Source organism: Topomyia yanbarensis, chromosome 1 (genome assembly GCF_030247195.1).
Source record: "Topomyia yanbarensis strain Yona2022 chromosome 1, ASM3024719v1, whole genome shotgun sequence".
Classification (NCBI taxonomy): domain Eukaryota; kingdom Metazoa; phylum Arthropoda; class Insecta; order Diptera; family Culicidae; genus Topomyia; species Topomyia yanbarensis.
Genome location: NC_080670.1, coordinates 138204136 through 138226698, shown reverse-complemented (window position 1 = coordinate 138226698; position 22563 = coordinate 138204136). Strand labels below are relative to the sequence as shown.

Sequence of the window (22563 nt, the reverse complement as noted above, 5' to 3'; positions counted from 1 at the left end):
ACACATTTTAGTTAGAATCGGTTTTATCAATGGAGCCGGAATATGAACTAAAACCAGCCAGAATTCCGGCTCATTTCCGTTTGAATTTTACTGGCTGTACGCAAGATCCGTATTGTCAGGGCCAACTAGACCCTTTATAAAAGAGCAGTGACAAATAGGTAGGCCTGGCAACACTCGTTGATAGGAGAGTTTAGTTGAGTTTAAGAGTTGGTGATGACGACTTCGTGTACGCGTGTATCGGAATAAAGCGAAGCATTTGGAAACTAATATTTCGGTGTTGTTATTCCGCGATCCGACATATTTGGCGACGAGGATAAAAATAAAAAAAAACGCGATTTAAGTGGTTGTTTCGGAAAACTGTTGCGAAAATAAAGTTCTTCCAATCGAACGACGCGCATTCGTCGATAGTGTTTGGTACCGAAAAAAAGGTGAAAGCCATTTTGATTTCGAGGTGAGGAATCTCTCGGAATTTGACGGGCTGAGAGCGCTACGACCGTAAGTGGAGTAAAAGAGAAAATTAGTAAAATGGATAGATGATTGATGTGCATTCCCAGTGTTTTAAATTATCTGCAAGGGAGCAGTGCATGTAAATGTAGCGTTTTTTTTTCTTGAGCAGGATTTGGAACAAAGGAACACAAGAGTGAGGACATGCAAGAGGAAGCGGTGCGCCGAGGTTTCTAGGAATCCAATGGATTCCAGTAGGCGGGTGGGAAGGAGTTGACGGCGATAGTGTTAGTGATCGGTAAAAGCTATGAAAGAGAGGGAGGTATTTTTTTTTGGAAGTGTGGGTTTTGTACCATGAAGAGTAAACAAAGTGGATGTGTTCCTAAAAGAGAAAAAAAGAAGCAGTGACCTCTGAGGAAAAGAAGAGTGAGAAAGCACACCTAATAACGTGGTATGTTATATTGCGGTTTGCGAACGAGAAAGAAAAAAAAGCCTTATGGTAGTGGTGTACTTTCGTTCGATACAGGAGATATTGGTTTTGTACCAAAATAAAAGTGAAGGCCAGAGATAGATGGTTGTGTACCACATTGAAGGAATATAGTATTTAGAGATGGTTATGTACCATCATAACGAAAATGGAATGGTTGTGTACCAGAATAGAAATTTTGCATGAAAAAAAAATATATGACGTGGTTGTGTACCAGAAGAAAAAAAAAACATGGGGTGGTTATGTACCAGAAGAGAATTGATGATGATGTATTTGTGAATCAAAATGGATGTACTTGCGTGTTTAGAATAGTTGAATGGTTGTATGGTGCAGAATGATGATATTTGGTAAGTGATTTGAGCGGAGGGGGAGATAAAACATTAAGAAAAAAACATTGCTATGAGCAGATGTGTTCGTTCGTTGCTGTGTCATGGTGTTCGTTCTGCAACACATCGATACATAACGATCTATACATGTTTTGAATCAGCTACAAAGGTAAGCCGACCGTTATCTTGTGTACTGTATCCATGAACAAAATTACATTGTGATAATGCTATAAAGTGTTACCATTTTGATATTTAATTATAACGTTAAATGTTAAAGGGTTATAACAAGAAACAGAATCACTGGGAATTGCACATCACACAAAAAAAAACACATGAGGTTTATCAAGCGTTTGAGGTTTATGTTTAAGTTAACATACATAATTTTACAGGATGGCGTTGCCAAGCAGAATCAAACCCTTCGAGGTGACCATTGAAAACAGCCGGTTGCCAAGTGAGTGGGAAAGCTGGAAACTAGACTTGGAGTCATTCTTTTTAGCACAAGGTGTAGAGAAGCAATCCGAAAAACGAGCACAGTTAGCCTATCTTGGTGGACCAGGCCTACAAGCGTTACTACGTTACCTCCCGGGAATCGATCAGGTGCCCCACGTAACAATAGATCCGCCATATTATGACGTGGCAATCAGGTGTCTAGATCAATATTTTGAACCTTTTCGTCGGAAGACTTACGAACGTCATCTGTTTCACCAGATTGTGCAACAACCAGGAGAGAGATTCACTGACTTTGTCATGCGAATGCGGAAACAGATCGCAAGGTGCAACTATGAGTCTAGTGTGGTAGATGAACTCATTGCCGATCGAATTGCCCAAGGATGTATTTCAGATGAGTTACGGACAAAATTGCTACAGAAGGACCGCTCTCTGGAAGAAATGATAACGTTGGGTACAAGCATGGCAGAGTCACAGCAACAATCTAAAAAGCTTGGCCGGCCTGTGGTGCACCAAGAGCAGGAAATACATGCCGTATCAAAACGCCCGTTCAGGAATGGTCAACAAATAACAGATCGTCAATCTATTTATCAACCCAGAAACCAACAAAATAATCGGTTCACCTGTTATGGATGCGGTCGTCGAGGCCATACGCATGGAAGCATGGAGTGTCCAGCCAAGCATACTAAATGTGCCGCTTGCGGAAAGATTGGACACTGGGCAAAGCGTTGTTACAGTAGCGGTGGACAGAAGCGTCGATTCGACAACCCAGCGTCATATCCTAAGGCTAAACGAATCCGTGCGGTATCAGACGAATTCGAAAAAGGACAGTCGAAAGACTATGTATTTTATGCGATGGGGGGCAATGTTTTTACGTTCAAAGTGGGAGGAATTCAGGTACCTATGACCATTGACTCCGGATCAGACGCAAACATCATTACTAAGGAAATATGGGAACAATTAAAAGAGGCTAAAGTGAACATAATGAAGGCAACTACAAAGGTGGACAGGTCACTTATTGGCTATGCCAGCAAACTACCGATGAAAATTTGCGGAACCTTCAGTGCAGAGATAGAGACAGGAGAAAATAAAACGGTTGCAAAATTCTATGTAGTCGAAAATGGACAACGTTGTTTACTCGGCGATCATACAGCGAAAAATCTCAAGGTACTAAAAGTTGGGTTTGATGTGGATGCAGTTGAAGTAAAACCAAAGAAACCATTTCCAAAAATTCGAGGCGTGGTGATCGAGATACCAATCGACCACGACGTTCAGCCGGTGCAACAGTCTTATAGAAGGCCTCCGATTGCTTGGGAATCCAAAATAGAAGAAAAATTGAAATCTTTAATGGAAATGGACATCATTGAACCGGTCCCAGGCCCCTCCCCATGGGTATCACCAGTCGTTCCAGTGATGAAAGACTCAGGAGAGATTCGTTTATGCATAGACATGCGTAGGGCCAATCAAGCGGTGCTGCGCGAATCACATCCATTGCCTCTAGTAGACGAGCTGCTTGGATCTGTCTGCGGGGCCGTGAGATTCTCTAAAATCGACATCAAAGACGCGTACCATCAGGTTGAGATATCGGAACGATCGAGACCAATAACCACTTTCATAACCAAACAGGGTCTTTACAGGTAGACATATTAATTAAATAAAAGTGATGCTCATAACTATGGATCTTTGTAAATCAGAAAACTATATTAAATGTTCTTTTTTTTTGCTTTTTAAATATTTATCACTTAGGTACAAACGGCTCATGTTCGGAGTGAGTTGTGCACCCGAACTTTTCCAGAAGGTAATGGAGTCTATTGTTGTGGGGTTGGACGGTGTCATTGTGTATTTGGATGACGTAGTCGTCCACGGTACTACCATTGAAGAACATGATCGTCGACTGGCTGAAACTCTTAAGAGATTTTCCGAATATGATATTCTACTAAATGAAAAGAAGTGTGTGTACAGTACTGATAGTTTAGAATTCCTAGGTCATCAATTATCCACCCACGGTGTTAAACCAACCGAGAGTAGAATTTCGGCTATTCAAAATTTCCGAGAACCACAAAATCTCTCCGAACTCAGGAGTTTTCTTGGTTTGGTTTGCTATGTTGGAAGATTTGTTCCAAACCTAGCATCATTAACAGACCCTCTGAGAGAGTCTCTTCGTGGACAAGGACAGTTTGAATGGACAGCAGAACAAGTATCTGCCTTCCATCGGATTAAAGATGAAATCGGCAAAATTCATCATCTGGGTTTTTTCAACCCAAAAGATCAAACGAAATTAGTGACCGATGCCAGTCCAACTGGACTTGGAGCAGTTCTTTTGCAAGAAGATCCCCAAAAGAAATGCAGGGTAATCGCATATGCTAGTAAAGCGCTGACGGAACTAGAAAAAAAATATTTTCAAACAGAGCGAGAAGCTCTATCGCTGGTGTGGGGAGTGGAGAAATTCCGACTGTACCTCCTTGGCATAAAGTTTACGTTGATAACCGACTGTAAAGCGCTGAAATTTCTTTTCAATCCTAGATCTAAACCCTGTGCTCGGATTGAACGCTGGGTTCTCAGACTTCAAGGATATACATTCAAAGTAGAACACGTTCCGGGATCCGACAACATTGCTGATGCACTATCGAGATTAAGTGTGCCAGACAGTGAAACGTTTGATGAACCGACCGAAAGATACATCCGAAGCGTTATTGCAGATACAGTACCAATTGCGGTTACAGTTGACAAAGTAGCCGAAGACTCTAAGAATGACGAAATAATTCAAAAAGTTTGTAAAGCATTAGAAGAGGGAGCTGGATCAAATATTCCGAAAGAATTCAAACCCTATATGAATGAACTATGTTCAGTCGATGGGGTACTCTTGAGAGGTAATCGGTTGGTCATCCCTACACAGCTGCAAGAACGTGTAATCACTTTAGCGCATGAAGCTCACCCAGGGATGGCAGCGATGAAACGACGGCTGCGACAGAAAGTTTGGTGGCCGCAAATGGACAAACAGGTAGAGTCTTATGTTAAGCGATGTAAAGAGTGTACATTGGTTTCCTGTCTTGGAGCACCCGAACCTCTGAAGCGAACGAAAATGTCAGAGAAGCCCTGGACGGACATAGCTGTCGACTTCATGGGTCCTCTACCCTCAGGTCATTCACTGTTTGTGATTGTTGACTATTTCAGTAGATTTATCGAAGCAATTGTAATGAGAACAATTACAGCCAGGCGTACCATTCAGGCCTTACATGAGACCTTCAGTAGATTTGGTGTCCCTGAAAGCATCAGATCGGACAACGGGCCACAGTTCATCAGCGATGAGTTCAAATCATACTGTGAGGAATATGGAATCACATTGCTAAGGACGACACCTTATTGGCCACAAGCTAATGGTGAAGTGGAACGGGCAAACAAAACAATCTTGAAGCATCTCAAGATAAGCCAAGAATCAGACAGCCGAGACTGGATGTGGGATCTAAGATCATTTTTATTGATGTATAATTCGACACCTCACTCGTCAACTGGGGTTGCACCGTCAACTCTCATGTTTAGGCGCGTATTGCGTGACAAGCTTCCAGCTTCCGGCGAGGTAACTCCACAAACAGAGCAAGAAGCGATACGTGATAGAGACTGGGAGAAAAAGCTAAAGGATGCGGATTACACCAATGCACGGCGTCGAGCAAAGCCATCTGAAATAAGGGAGGGAGATGTAGTAGTATGCAAGCGGATGATTAAGGAAAATAAACTGTCAACCACATTTGCTCCTGAAGAATATAAAATCGTGAATTTAAACGGCTCAGATGCTACATTACGGTCAGTCCAGTCAAACCGTGAAGTCCACCGAAATGTTGCACATTTAAGGCGTTTGCCTAGAAACAAACCGGTGCATCATCAATCATCGAAAGAATTGACACCAGTTAATAAGGAAAATAATTTATTCGCACAAGATGGCATCGTTGATGTTGAACCCAGCAGTAAGATCATAAGACCCTACAGGACACAGCGTAGGCCAACGTATCTTAATGAATATACAAATGCAGTTGCGGCTATAAAGAATAGGAGGGATGTCAGGGCCAACTAGACCCTTTATAAAAGAGCAGTGACAAATAGGTAGGCCTGGCAACACTCGTTGATAGGAGAGTTTAGTTGAGTTTAAGAGTTGGTGATGACGACTTCGTGTACGCGTGTATCGGAATAAAGCGAAGCATTTGGAAACTAATATTTCGGTGTTGTTATTCCGCGATCCGACACGTATCCCCATAAAAAATTTGACATTTGCGAAATTGTGCACTCGACCGACGAAATCGGGTGACTTCAAGATCGACCTACTAATTTACCGACTAAATTGAATTACGTCGGGGGAAAATTTTTGTCACCATATTAATCAGTAGATATTATACGTTTAAATCTGGTACCCGACTTAATTGACTGAAAAATCGGTTGGAAAAATTTTGTTGCATCGGAACAAGATTTAATAGTCATATTATTCCACATACGAAATCGGTTCTCGTATTGTTGACAAACGCTTATGTTGGAACTTTTATCTTCTAAATATAATTTTTATTAGTTTTACTTATATCTTCAATAAATTAAAAGTGAAATTGGTAAAAAATTACAATTCCGCACTTTTAATAGGAAGAAGTGATCGTATACTCGGCTATTGCTCGGATTGATTTGGGTAAGTCTAATTAATATTTGTCAAGTTAGTTTTTATTAATTCTTAATAATATTCAGTTGATGACCTATTGATTCAATAAAATCGTTGCCTGTACGTTAAAAAAGCAACCAGGAAATTCAAGAATACTACAATTCCACTTCACATTTTAAGAGCAACAAGAAGATCCGGAAGATCAACAAGCCATGTTAAGTTTCAAAGGTAAGTTTTTACATATTTTTTTTCATTTACATAAAATAAAACAATATAAACATCAAACATTTTTCTGCGAAAATATGTCTTCTACTTATTTTGAGAAATTCCCAGTGAAGGTAAGGGACACCGGTTCGAATAATTCAAAACTATCGACAGATCTACCTATTTAATCGTTTTCCATCAACAGATTTCGACAAATTTCGTCAACCTATTTCATCTGGTGTTGCGTCGACAGACACTCATGTTAAACTCTCATAAGCGTCGGTGCAACAAACTATAAATTCGTCGATTTCAAAGTCGGGCGATTCAGCCTACCAAAACCGATTTAATCGGTGGGAAAATCGGGAGGATTTTTTATGGGGATACTGATTACTGGAAGTCAATTGGCCGATAGCAACGCTGGCTAGCGGCTAGTTGTTGCTTGCTGATGCCGGAGAAACTATTCTTGGCTCAGCGCAGTTCACAGCTGTCACGAAACAGATGACAATACTCATTTGTTCACGAGCACTAGATGTGTTTGGTGAATATTAGTTTGGAACTCCCCCTCAACGTGAATTTTGATAATTGCTTTTAAGCACAAAGCTCGGATCTACCTTGGAAACGTGCCATTTGAGCCAACCACTACTGATTCCTGATTCTAGTTCTAAGTTAGACGAGATGTGATGACTATATCAACGTACTCAGTGTATCAACCTCGGAAAACAACGCAGTTTACTTCAGCTAGTTAATATCATTATTGAAGCCACGCATAAAATGCTACCACTTCATTATTTTTGTTTTACTGTATACTATTCTGCCCAAGTTGTACTGTAATTTTCCCATTTCGAGTGGGTACAGTCCAGCGTACCAAGTATTCCTGAATAAGCCCACTATTCTGCGATTCAAAATCGCCTTTGAACATTCTTAGAACGCAGATATATTTACCCAACTATACTCTCTGCAATATTATCACAGATGATGGATGTATAACAGGATTCTCACATAGATTAAGGCGCAAATTTTCTCCCATCCGAATAGATTTGACTGTAGCGTCCGAAGGACGTATGTCAGATGGCTTTCGCATAATTCAGTAAAACCCAGCTTTCTCTGGCTTTTCAATATAGTATTCCCTCCTCTTCAAAGGCTTCGAAATACAAAACAATCGTTGAATGGCCGAAAAGTTTTTCCACTGCAAGTCTGTTCGTAATATCTAGGATGAGATCTTCTTCATTGTACTCCTGATTCGGAACCGTTGTAGTATGTGCTTCAGACAATAGCTGCCAGGCAAACATTAGTTCATAGAATTCTATGAATTCTCATATTTATTATTACATAGAAAATTTTAACATATTTGAACAAAAAATGTCTTTTTGACTTCAATTATACAATGTTTATTGCTTCAATCGGCAAAATTAATGGTATGAGCATTTTTTGCATTCAAACAATAATTAACTTTTAATCTCAATAAACATTCCATGTTTGAATAATTTTGCAATCATTTCAATAAAATAATTTTTGGAAAAGAGAACGATATTTGTTACTGTAATGATTTTATTGAATTCAATAAATAAATGTATTTTCTTTCTAGCTATATTTTTTTCACTGAATTAAATCCATATAATTAAAAAAATTAAAAAAAAACTATTGCATGATTGCAAAAAAAATGTAACGTAACTATAATAACAACTACCGGTGTGAAAACAGATAATTATTTTGGCAACCTATTTAACAACGACCGGTGCGAAAACGGGTGTCTAAACATATTATTATCGTTTAGCGTAATCAAAATACACACGCATTTGCTTACGCACCGGTGCTGATAGTCTCAGTGGGCAGGTTGGTAAATGGAAACTTATCGTTTCGGTTTATAGCGAGTGCGTATATTTGATAACTTCTTCCAACTGACGCCAACGTTGCTATTCGTAGAAAGGAAGCAAAGCAAAGAAAAATGTAAAAATAGGGTCTCGCGATGATTGAATTAAATAACACTTATTTAAAGTTTACTGAAATTACAACAGAATTATTGAAATTAAAAGTTTATTGTTGTTTTAATGAAAATATATTTTCAAACCTTGATTCACGCCAATTATTTTGTCGTTTGATGCAATGAACAGTATTTGTTTGAATTCAATAACACATATTTATGATCATTCTGTATATTTACTGCGTGAAAGTAAAAATGAGTGCATCGAAGCAACTTGGATTGAACTGGAAGATGTAGCATTATGTCAAGCTGTCATGATGTGTCCCAGGATTAGATTGATGGGTCAAATAAAAAAAAAACAAAAATCTACATGGAATGTATGAGGAAACGCTGCGAACAAATGGAACTGTGGAAAGTAAGATTCAAAAAGAAAGACAATGCGTGATTTTTTCTTGTGCAAAAGTCCTTAATTCAGGTCCAGTAGTAAGTGGAAGATAACGACGATAATGGTTTGCCACGCACTCTGCAGCGCTTGGTTCAGAAACGAATTCCTAAAACGAACTTGGACGGACACAGATTACACCTGTTACATCATCACCATCTAGTTTCAGGCGGTGGTTCATCATATTTTCGGGGGATGGTGTTGTGGTGTTGTGGTCTATAGTGAAATGTATGAAAGTGAATGCACTACCCTAATAATGTGTTGACTAAAAGCCATTGTTTTCACTGTACCAAAACAGTAGTTTAACAATAATTCATACTACAGTCTAATATGACATTACAATACAAAATCAATAAATTTTAACCTTTCTCCATAAAATTTCAAAGTTAACTTATTTTGCGAAAAAGGAGATGGCGGGGTTAGACGGGGTTGGACGGCCGTACTTAACATTATAAAAATTGATATTTTTAATGCATTCAAACATTTCTTATATTGCTCATAGCAACAGTAACACGAAATGTTAATTAACTGTATAATTTATTGTTGGACAATAGAATTGATTGTTGCAAGAGATTTTATTACAAATTTTCTAGAAGAATTCCACGTCGAACAATCTAGAAATATGCTATGATTCAAGGATAATTACTTTTGTTAATTCGTTCAATAGTTTTTGACTTACTTCGAGAATTTTATCCAAACTATTGATACATGGATGTGGATTGACGACCAATTTGGTAAGCAGCAAACGTCACGTTCAAAAATGTTCGAACGTTCGACTGTTTAATCTACCTATTGGCGATTTCGCTTGAACCTGAAACTGAGTCAGGTTCTAACCCCAACCGCTGTCAGTTCATACATTTTGACAGCAGTTGGGGTTAGGAACTGACTCAGTTTCGCCTCAAACGAAAACCACATATGATTATGACCTGTGTCAGGCCATGGTAAACGCCGGGGGATACTTTGGCTCGGTCTAAGCACAGACAAACAGACCTAACAAACTGATTTGAGAAGTACACCAAAAGAGCACATCTGAACATTACATTACGCTACCTACTGTCGCTTCAGCTCATCGCATCGTAAATTGCGATGCATTTAACAGACGAAGCTCTAATAGAATTTCAAATTGTTTGAGTTAAAAGTGTTCACCATATTAAACTCTGGTTAGGAATTTTGCACTACCTCGCCGGACCATCCCAGTTAAGCTTACTCGGAAATGAACCGGAATTCTGGCTGGTTCCAGTTCGTATTCTGGCTCCAGTGACACAACCGATTCTAGTTAGAATCGGTTGTGTCACTGGAGCCGGAATACGAACTGGAACCAGCCAGAATTCCGGTTCATTTCCGTCTGAGCTTAACTGGGATTGTTTGAATGCAAGATTCCGTGTTGTCATTTGCCATACTGATAAATTGGAACCAAGTTTATAATTTTAAACAGTAAGTGATAATTTGATTCCATCTTTTTTTTATATAATTATTAAATTTATTTAGGCCCAAATGCGGTAGCTCAACGAGGCCGATTGTTCGTTTTTTACAATAAATAAAAAAAAACAACTATGTTAAGTTTTTTGTCTCGTTTAGACGCAGCTTTCTGATGCGTGTTGAAATCCTTTTTCTAGGGGGCGAAATATTGCCAGTGTTGTCCACTGCCATTTGAGGTTCGATCCGTTTGTCTTCTTTTGCGTTGTCGTTCATGTCCATGTCCTCATCCGTACTACTTTCCTGCTGCTCGCGGTCAGATGTTCCAGTTTGTGTCTTACTCTTATCGGTCGTCATTGTATGTTCGTATTTTTCGGCATTCGTTTCGTTGTTGTTGCTGGTTGTTGATGCTTAATCCGAAGATGCTGGTTTTGCAGCTGTTAGTGGTTTAGCGTAAGATGGTTCTGGGCTGATTTCAGTTGGATTGGTTAAGTTTTCCTTAACAGTTTCTACGCAAGGTTTTCCGAGGTGCAGCTTCTTCGTGCAGAACTGGCACGTAGGAATTTGCCCTGGGTACGTGACTAGTGATGTTTGATGAATGAGAACATCGTCACTTCCTAACGCTGTGACGGTTATGTATGAGGGAATTGGCTTGGTCACACGCATTCTCACCACACGAACACCGTTAGGGATGCCCGAGAAAAAATTCCTCCAAGTCTCATGTGTAACGGAGTCTACTTCTCCGTATTTTTGCAAGCATTTTTTAATCGCGCCGTCAGGGGTACGCGTAGCCAAATCATGGACACGAACTTCTACAGCGCCGTTCTCGATGTATACGGGAATGCTATATTTAACATTGCCGCATTCGGCGGTGTGCTGCATGTTGTTTCGCGAGGCGAATGACTCAGCTTGGTTAATGTTGTTGAACGAAATCAGCACGCAATGTTTGATATGATGCATTTGTAGGGTTTTCACTTCAGCCAGATTGAGTTTCATCTGCACTTTTAATAACTGTTCTACTTCCCGAATGGCTGGTCTTACGGGGCATTTCGAAAAATCAACAGCAACACAGTTTGGCCGTATCTGGGTTGCTTTTTGCTGGGCACCGTCACTCATCACTAAATCGCACAGTAGGTATAGGCTATTGTTATATGGACTGCTTGTGTGATAGGCACCGATTGATTTTTAGGTAGAATTGACTGTTTCACTTGCGCGGGACGATTTTTTGCTTCTGCTCAGGGCGAGATGTGAAGACAAACTGATTCCTTCTTTGGAATTACCGTATCGATGACAAAATGTTGGATTAAATTGATACACTGTATCAGTTTGCCACAAATTCGTGTGTACCGTAAACCGGGGTGACTTTGATCACTCGAAATTTTTTCGTAGGTCGCTTATTAAACCAGAATAGTCTACCGAATCATTTTAATTCGAAATGATTTTTACTTCAAACTTATAAAATACTGATTTGTTATACTTTTTGAGTATAATGTTCGGTTTTTGGGTACAAAAACCACAAAAAACCGAAATTTGACTTTACCTTATTTTTACGAAGCTTCGTAAAGTGTCTATTTTTTATAAAACAAATAAATCTTAGATTTGAGCAAGAGTAATAAATTACAAGCGAGATTTTATTTTCCTTCAGATTAGGATATACTAAATTTAGTTTTAAGAGTTTGTTTATTTTAAATACATTTTTTGTGAAACATGTTGGCAATTATTTCAGATTATTTTAAGCCAAAATTCGCAACATTTTTTTTTATTGTTCAATATTCCAACGTGTTAAAATGGATGAAACTTGTACATTGATAAAACACTGAAACAAAGCAATTTTAGCAGTTTTAAAGGTTTTCAGAATCTTTTATTCTAGTTGGACACAAATTATACGAATTTTGGATATTCGAATTTTACAGTACATTGAAATACTTTGTATAATACCAATTAACATCTATATAACATTGAGTATCTTTCCAGAATCAATTTAAACAAACATTTGAATGAAAAACATTGATATCAATAACTTAATGTGGGTGAACATGCAGGTTATCAAAGTTACCCCGGAACACGAAAACGGACTTCAAATTGAAATCATTTTTGAAAAAATAGCTGTAAGCGGACAATTTTAGGTAAAACCATCCAATCTTATTCTCCATCCATCAGTACATGGTTTAAAAATATAAAACTTCAAAAAATGTGTTGTGTCTAAAAATATGTAATGATTACTCCGAAAAGTGATCAATGTCACCCCGGTTTACGGTACCAATTTGGCCCAGGGTACGCACTTAACCCAAGTAATCATAAGCATTAAGCCATTGCACTATATTGGCTATACATTTGCACTAATGTTGCATTGAAACTCCATTACAGCATTAACAACGCAATAAAGCTCTATATTAGCATCAATAATGCATAACTGCACAGCCGACATATAGCATTATAGCTTGCTCTATATGCGTATATAAAGCTGATATAACGCGTACATGCTTCAAGGATCTTTAAATCATGTAAGCTTTACAAGTGCATTTAATGCCGTTCTAGAGCAAATAATAAGCTGATATAATGCTATTGTAATTCTGTGGGTTTATTTGTTATGCAACTCTTCTTGAAGATTACATTCGGCATATTTCATTTCAATCGAACATATACAATATAGTCCAGGAAACAAACGCAGCGCACTTACCGTGAAGGACGAGGCAAGGTACCTCATTGCAATGCATTAGAACAGAGTCAATTACGGTTTTAAACAAAATATTTTATTTTAAATTTTTTCCTTTTTGCTCATCATACCGAAAGGAAACATAAGAAATGGTTTTAAAACCATGGCGGACAATGACAACCAACTGAAGTTGTTAATAACATTAGTATCGCTAATATAAAGCTTTCAAATTTGACATTTGTACGCTTTTGCTATATAATAGCATTAGTACTACAGAAACGAGCTGTCAATCTCTGCACAGTAATAGCACAGAGAACAGACGTCCATCTTCAGCATTCAACTTGTGTAAAATCTCTAACGGTTTCGAAGGTAGTTAGGATATCCAAACCAGGTGCGCTACTGTCGTCATGTTTGTTTGTGGCTGAGTTCGGCAGAATTGTTAGCGCCCGGTCAAACCATTCGGAATTTGATTCGGAATCCTGAATGGAGTCAGTATGGATTCCAAATCAAATGCAACAACCGATTCTGAGTCGGCATCGGTTGTTGCATTTGATTTGGAATCCATAATGACTCCATTAAGAAATCCGAACCGGTTCCGAAATGAGTTTAACTGGGCGGTTATTCCTCTACCCAGTCAAAGTAGTCCGGAACCGGTTCGGACTTCCAGCATGAATTCCAGCTCAAATGCATCAACCGATAGAGTCGGAATCGGTTGTTTTCTTTGAGCAAGATTCCATACTGAATCCATTCAGTATTTCGAACCGGTTCCGGAATGGATTTGACGGATAGTTGGGATAGGTTGGTGTGGCGGCGCTAGTGTTTATCGCATATTAATTCAAATGTTTACACACGTTTTTTAAATATTTTTGTTCGATCATGAATGTCTGTTCTCTGTGGTAATAGCACTATATTTCGCCTTTTCTGGCATAATATCAGCATTATATAAGTATTTAGGCCTTCATGGCTTTTTAGGACAGCTTTATATGTGGATCTACAGCAGATATTAGGCTACGTTACAATGCTTATAGACTTTTCTACGGCCCATGTACGTACACGCCACATGACACAAATCTACATCACAAGCTGGTGGAAAATAATAAACAAAGACGGCAAAAGTAAATGGGATTGTTTTCAACCAGGAAGCTTCGTTAGTGTTCGTGAGATCGGACGCAAAGAACTCAATTGGTTACTTGGGAATGTTTATTTCTTGAAGTAGATGTAGTTGTAGTTAGTATTCCATTGATTTGGTGTGATATATACTTGGGTATTGACTTACTCGCGGCTAGAGTCGAACAAACTTTATTTAATCTTTTAACTTATCGCGAACCAAGTTAGTGCAGTGGCTACGTGACACTTTTTGCTCGCGCAGCATAAATCGCATACTCGCCTGCTGGGCGGCCTGAATATCGATTTATGCTGACTCTTTTATTTATGCTTTACTTTAGGTCCGTATCCACCACACCATCTCCAGTGATTCAACCGACTCTAATTGGAAATGATTGTGTTATTGGCACCGGAATACTACAAGTTAAGCTCAGCCGGAATGTTGGCTGGTTCTAATTCGCATTCCGGCTTCAGTGACACATCCCTCTAAGAACGGTTGGTTTCAAAATCGTCCAATGAAGGACGTTCGTTGGACCAATTTGGACAACGTCCAAATAACCGTTCAACGAACGTCCATTATTGGACCCGTGTTGAACGATTTTGAAACAATTTTTTGGACGTCTCAGTGGGATTTTAGTTAGAATCGGTTTTATCAATGGAGCCGGAATATGGACTAAAACCAGCCAGAATTCCGGCTCATTTCCGTTTGAACTTTACTGGGTGTACGCAAGATCCGTATACTGATTACTGGAAGTCAGTTGGCCGATAGCAGCGCCGGCTAGCGGCTAGTTGTTGCTTGCTGATGTCCAGAGAAACTATTCTTGGCTCAGCGCAGTTCACAGCTGTCACGAAATAGATGACAATACTCATTTGTTCACGAGCACTAGATGTGTTTGGTGAATATTGGTTTGGAACTCCCCCTCAACGTGAATTTTGATAATTATCTTTTAAGCACAAAGCTCGGAGCTACATTGGAACGTGCCATTTGAGCCAACCACTACTGATTCCTGATTCTAGTTCTAAGTTAGACGAGATGTGATGACTATATCAACGTACTCCGTGTATCAACCTCGGAAAACAACGCAGTTTACTTCAGCAAGTTAATATCATTATTAAAGCGACGCATAAAATGCTACCACTTCATTATTTTTGTTTTACTGTATACCACAGATAACAGACGTTTAGGCTAGAACAAAATTTCTTCAAAAACGTGTGTAAACTTTCAAATTAATAAACCTTGGAAATCCGTGTTTCACTATTGCCATCTGCGCAACTGTTTGCTACACGTGTTTGACAGCTGCACCCTAACTGCATTGTATCGATCACTGCGCCATCTGCAAACGTTTGCCAAACGTGTTTCAGACGTCTAATTTATTCGGAATTTCAGTAGCGGGTATTTACACACGATTCAAATCGAGCCTAAACGTCTGTTATCTGTGTGTATACTATTCTGCCCAAGTTGTACAGTAATGTTTCCATATCGAGTGGGTACAGTCCAGCGTACCAAGTATTCCTGAATAAGCCCACTATTCTGCGATTCAAAATCGCCTTTGAACATTCTTAAAACGCAGATATATTTACCCAACTATACTCTCTGCAATATTACCACAGATGACGTACATTTGGGCTAAAAATTTATGTAAAAATCTGTCTAAGCATCTATTATCTGGGGTATAGCAGGATTCTCACATAGATTAAGGCGCAAATTTTCTCCCATCCGAATATATTTGACTGTAGCGTCCGAAGGACGTATGTCAGATGGCTTTCGCATAATTCAGTAAAACCCAGCTTTCTCTGGCTTTTCAATATAGTATTATCTCCTCTTCAAAGGCTTCGAAATACAAAAAAACGAAAGTCTTCGAAACCGATCGTTCGTAAAAACTGGTTCCGCAAAACAATCGTTAAATGGCCGAAAAGTTTTTTCACCGCAAGTCTGTTCGTAATATCTAGGATGAGATCTTCTTCATTGCACTCCTTATTCGGAACCGTCGTAGTATGTGCTTCAGACAATAACTGCCGGGCAAACAATAGTTCATAGAATTCTATGAATTCTCATAATTATTATTACATAGAAAATTTTAACATATTTGAACAAAAAATGTATTATTGAATTCAATTATACAATGTTTATTGCTTCAATCGGCAAAATTAATGGTACGAACATTTTGTGCATTTAAACAATAATTAACTTTTAATTTCAATAAACATTTCCAGTTTGAATAATTTTGCAATAATTCCAATAAAATAATTTTTGGAAAAGAGAACGATATTTGTTACTAAATGATTTTATTGAATTCAATAAATAAATGTATTTTCTTTCTAGCTACATTTTTTTCACCGAATTAAATCCATATAATTTAAAAAAATTTTAAAAAAAAAACTTTATCGCATGATTGCAAAAAATGTAACGTAACTATAACACAGAGAACAGACATCCATGATCGAACAAAAATATTTAGAATGCGTGTGTAAACATTTGAATTAATATACTAAAAACACTAGCGCCGCCACACCAACCTAACCTAGAACCTATCCCAACTATCCCACTGAGACGTCCAAAAAATTGTTTCAAAATCGTTCAACACAGGTCCAACGATCGACGTTCGTTGAACGGTTATTTGGACGTTGTCCAAATTGGTCCAACGAACGTCCTTCATTGGACAATTTTGAAACCAACCGTTCTTAGAGGGATCCGTCAAATCGATTCCGGAATCGGTTCGAAATCCTGCCAGCCCTCTAAGAACGGTTGGTTTCAAAATCGTCCAATGAAGGACGTTCGTTGGACCAATTTGGACATCGTCCAAATAACCGTTCAACGAACGTCCATCGTTGGACCCGTGTTGAACGATTTTGTAACAATTTTTTGGACTTCTCAGTGGGAGGTAAACTCATTCCGGAACCGGTTCGGATTTCTGAATGGAGTCATTATGGATTCCAAATCAAATGCAACAACCGATTCCGACTCAGAATCGGTTGTTGCATTTGATTTGGAATCCATAATGACTCCATTCAGGATTCCGAATCAAATTCCGAATGGTTTGACCGGGTGGATGGATTCAGCATGGAATCTAGCTCAAAGAAAACAACCGATTCTGACTCTATCGGTTGACGCATTTGAGCTGGAATTCATGCTGGAAGTCCGAATCGGTTCCGGACTAGTTTGACTGGGTAGAGGAATAACCGCTGTCAATTCTGTCGCACTCAGCCACAAAAAACATGACGACAGTAGCGCACCTGGTTTAGATATCCAAACTACCTTCGAAACCGTTAGAGATTTTACACAAGTTGAATGCTGAAGATGGACGTCTGTTCTCTGTGACTATAATAACAACTACCGGTGTGAAAACAGATAATTATTTTGGCAACCTATTTACCAACGACCGGTGCGAAAACGGGTGTGTAAATATATTATTCTCGTTTAGCGTAATCAAAACCCACTGAGACGTCCAAAAAATTGTTTCAAAAATGTTCAACTCGGGTCCAACGATGGACGTTCGTTGAACGGTTATTTGGACGTTGTCCAAATTGGTCCAACGAACGTCCTTGATTGGACGATTTTGAAACCAACCGTTCTTAGAGGGAATACACACGCATTTGCTTACGCACCGGTACTGATACCCGGTCATACCATTCGGAATCCTGAATGGAATCAGTATGGATTCCAAATCAAATGCAACAACCGATTCTGAGTCGGATTGAATTTGCTCACTGGGAAGTTTATACATGGGCAACCCAAAATTAGGTAGAAATTTGAACATGGCGATTACCCATAATTTGAGTTGGGCGCTGTGAACTTCGTGTTGGGTAGGAATTGAATAATGACGTCTACTCAAATTCAGGTTCATCGCTTTGTACTTATATTTTGGGTAGCCCATTTCAAACAAAGTAGTAGGTAATGTTTTTGACAGCCATTGTTATTGTTGTGAATAAAATTGCATGAAGTGGCTCTGGAAAAGAATGGTAATTATAATGCATAATGCAATAATTTCAATTAAAATTAATGATTAATTTATTTCAGCCTAGAAATTTTGGATAAAGCAATTAGCGCTGGATCTAAAACATGAGTCGGTGAGTACTGAAACGTTGTTTATTTTTTGATTGTGGGTTCATGTTGAGTTGCTCATATCATTTAAATAGCGGCCACCGCATCATTCCGAAACCCGATCGGACCTCGAAAGACACATTGAACTCATGATGGGACGTTGATGATTCATATTTTTTGGAAATGTCTGAAATGCATATCGCTAGAGTTAAAATAGAATATAACTACTAAAGGGCAATGGCAGCGGCTAGCGGTGATTAAATATTTTCTCGCTCTTACATATGATGGGCCCATTAGATTGACATTAGTTGCCCCTGACACACGCAGGTTAAAGTAATGAGCAACAATAGCAGCTACAACGTGATACAGTTTGGCAATTATATACCAAATGTTCCAGGATGCAACAATTCTAATTTTAGTCTATTGATCAAAAGCAGGCAAAAACCTCAAGCGGTGTGAATTTAGTAAACGGGGTGATTCTAAAAGATGCGACGAAATGTTGAATGATAAAAGGTCGAAATTGATTGAAAATAACAAAGGTTCCAATGTTACTAAAGGTTTAATGAAAAAAGGTTAAAATTCAAAAAAAAAAAAGAATAATGTATTCTCACCGTTATGACGCGTCACCTCACCTAGTTTGGTGAGGTGAGAGCGAAAAAGCGATCACCGCAGTCACTTAGGTGTCTATAGTCACCCAAGGTAACAGAAGTCACCTAGCAGAGCGATTCCAATAATCATTTTGAGTGACGACGGTCACCGTAAGATGGAAAAAGTGACCAAATTCTCACCTAAAAATGTAGGTGATTAGAACCAAAAAGTGTTGCGTTTACTTTCAGATTTTTTTTTAATTTTCGGGTAACATTTCCTTTTGGATAATAGTAGTTGGGAAGTTTCTGAATGACGTAAATTGATAGGCGTTTTTTTGAAATTCAAGATGGCGTTAATATAGGTGTCATTTGAAAGGTAGTTTTTAGTAGAAGGCAAAAAATGATGGTTAGAGCCATTTAAAAATCCAAGATGGTGGATTCCAATTATCACAAAACACTGAAAACCAAAATCAGCATGGGTGTCATTTGAAAGGTAGTAATTAGTAGATGGCAAAAATTGATAATTGGCGCCATTTTGAGTTCAATGATGGCGGCTTCCGGTTACTACAAAACATTGAAAACCATCATCAATATGGGTGTCAATTAAAAGGTAATGTTTAGTAGAAGGCAAAAATTAATGATTGGCGCCATTCCGAAATTCAAGATGGCGGCTTCCGGTTGCCACAAAACACTGAAAATCACCACCAATATGGGTGTCATTCGAAAGGTAGTTATTAGAAGGCGAAAATTGGTTCCATTTGGAAAACCAAGATGGCCGCTTTCGGTTATCACAAAACACCGTAAATCACCATTAATATGGATGTCATTGGAAAGGTAGTAATTAGTAGAAGGCGAAAATTGACGATTGGAGCCATTTGAAATCCAAAATGGCGGCTTCCGGTTACCACAAAACATCAAAAACAATTATCAATATGGTTGTCATTTGAAAGGTATTGATTAGTAGAAGCCAAAAATCGACGATTGGCGCCATTTTGAAATCTAAGACGATTGACTTGATTTGTTTGATAGAGCCCATCAAACGAATTTTCATGTGAGAGGTGACAGAATGGGGTCAATACACTGACAAAATCGGGGGTAGACTGAATCAGGCACAGACAATATCGCCCAGTGAGTACATTTTCTGGCAGAGACCGCTCTGCTAGATTTCTGTAAGTCTTGGTTTGGCAGCCCTGTCAGATTTCTGCGCATATCCTGTCGGGTTAGTTGAGCTAGGACGAACTCGGTTTCGCTCGCGTTTTCTGGCAAATTTGACAGGAACCGAGCTAAACCCTGGCATAACTCGGATATAAACTGTGTAAAGATCCTGGCAATTCCCACCTGGTAGAATTTAGCACGAATCGAGCAAAACATCTGACAAAGATGTGGCAGGAACCGTACAGAGATCTTGGCCGTACATTTCTGGCTCGATTCTGGATAAAAGTGAGCAGCATCAGTTGGTTTAACCGCTTCTGTCAGAAACGGTTGTTGCATTTGAGCGAATTCGTTGCCAGAATTCTCGCACAAATCGCGCAAAATGCTCGCAGAAACTCTGTCAGCATCAATTTCGCTTTGTTCAACTTTTGCTAACTTTCTGCTTGCCACGCTGACCGGGCGGTGGCCAGTGTTACGAAATTTCAAAATCAGTTACCTATTTCTGCTTGCATTTACCGAAACCGACAGTTAGATTCAACGCCTCTCTCATTCATTCACTTTCCAACTGACTGAAATTTCATGCAGAATCGAATGCTTGAGTGCAGAGGAGATATAAATTCATTCACCAACCAAAGCATTCATTTGTTATTATGTCGATAGTTTGAAGACAGAAGTTAGCATCTTCTACATTTTCGAGCATAAGTGAACTGCGTAATCTATATCTGGTGCACTTTTGATCGATAATCCCTCTCAGAGCCAGCATAGAAATAAAATTCACTTTGCTTCTGAAACCGAACATGTCCGTACCTGAAAGCGCTGCGTCGGGAGAACGAATGACGATGGAAACGAACCAAAAATTTCATTCATCGCAGCGGGCATGAATTGAATTTCGTTTTCTTTCAAGTTCATGCAGCGATGTCAACTTTTTTAAGCTCTGGCGGTGGCTGATAATATTGGGTCTTCCCTATATTTCTAAGTACTTCGATAACTATGTTTCTAGAATCATCCATTTCGTAAACTAGCATTCGGTGAAATGGAAATCGTCATACTGACGCTATTCCTTTTTTCAAATCATCTATCTATTGCTTTTAACCCTTTCATGTCCAAAGTTTTTCTAGTGCATGTAGGGTTTCAAAACTATTTTTTCTTGAAAACAGTGAGGTTAAGAAACACGAAATCTTTTTTTCATAAAGATAGGAGCTTCCCTCGCAGCGCTAGAAGCTGCTCAATCTCTACCTTCTAATGGTCAATTCCCCTAGAATATTCGATTTGAAACACATTTTGCTTAGTAACCGCACCCCACAACCCATAACTCTGGAATCGGAAATCGGATCGAGATGAAATTTAATAGCCATTTACGGGGATAAAACACCTTTCATTTGAGACCAAGTTTGGTCGAATCTCCGGGAAACAAATGAGACTGTAATTCTGAATTTGGATACTTCCGCCGGGGCTTCCGGAACCGACGATGGTGGCCAATGTGACCAAAGAGACTTTTAATAGCTGTTAGTGACCTAGTACTACAAATCTAAGTAGATGTGGCACCATTTTGAAAAAGTTTTCACCTTTATACATTACAGAATTTTGAAAATCGACATTGTCTGCGTAATCGTACTCTTCACTCGGCAATTCCGGAACGGGAAGTCGGATCCATTATAAACTCAATAGCAGCCTATAGGAATGTTGTACCTTTCATTTGAGACTAAGTTTATGAAAATCGGTTCAGCCATCTCTGAGAAAAGTGAGTGAGATTGTGGTCACATACACACACACAGAATTGACGGATTGAATAGAATGGTATATGTCACTCGGGCCTCCGGGTCTCCGTTTAAAAGACGGTTTTCAGAGCAGTTTTCTATTGAGAAAGGTAAAACGTAAATCGTACGAATAAGTTATAGCAAATAGTGGCACATTTTATACTTTTATAATTAGTGGCTCATGTCCCTTCAGATTTGACCGCACTTACCGCTTGATGACGTCCCAGTTTGATATTTCTTTTGAGTGTTTTGAGAAAACGAAAATCGTCAACGCAGGCCTGGATACGGTTAAAGAAATATAAACAAATTTTGGTATCCTCGCATCGTTGTCCGGAGCAGTTGGATATGTAAGGTGTAACCCGTCAGGGTAACAATTTAGCACTGGGTGGAAATATACCATTTATTGGGTATACACTCCGTAGAGTGTATTGTTTACATAAAATTAGACTCACCGCTGTTCAATATGTTCGTTCATGTTTTGATGTAAATTTCATTTGTTTTTTTATCCATGAACGTTTTTGTTGACATAGCTAGATTAGATAATTTTTGTTGCATGTTTGTGAATTAACAGTAGAGTTTAGATAGGCTTCAATTTTCCACTTGCTGGCAAAAACGATTGCTGAATACGCTACTCAGCGGGTGACAGCGACGGTGGTGGTGGAAGGTTGAGTGGCATATTGACATCGAGCAAGAGGTAGCCATCGGAGCCAGGAGAGTTAGCTTCGAACCACGCTTGTGAACAGTCGTTTTGTGTCTCGATCGAGATAGTTTTTTGAAGATTCACGGCAGTCCGTGTGTGGTGAGCAGAAATATCTGCAAAAGTGTCTGCCTGTGGTTCGAGTGCTCTTGTGTGGTGCTAGATCGCCGTTTGTGGGAAGCTAAGTGTAAAGGAGCTTTCGCTTCCCCGGCTAACCGTGAAGGATCTAGAAGCACCGATCCGCC

General features: G+C 39.1%; 1 protein-coding gene across 1 annotated transcript; it reads left to right on the top strand.

Annotated features, from left to right (window-relative positions):
* Positions 1-1647: 1647 nt before the first annotated feature.
* LOC131675966 (uncharacterized) lies at positions 1648-3345 on the top strand. The gene has a single exon (XM_058955085.1). The coding sequence runs from the start codon at positions 1648-1650 to the stop codon at positions 3343-3345; it is 1698 nt and encodes a 565-aa protein (XP_058811068.1).
* The last annotated feature ends 19218 nt before the right edge of the window (positions 3346-22563 follow it).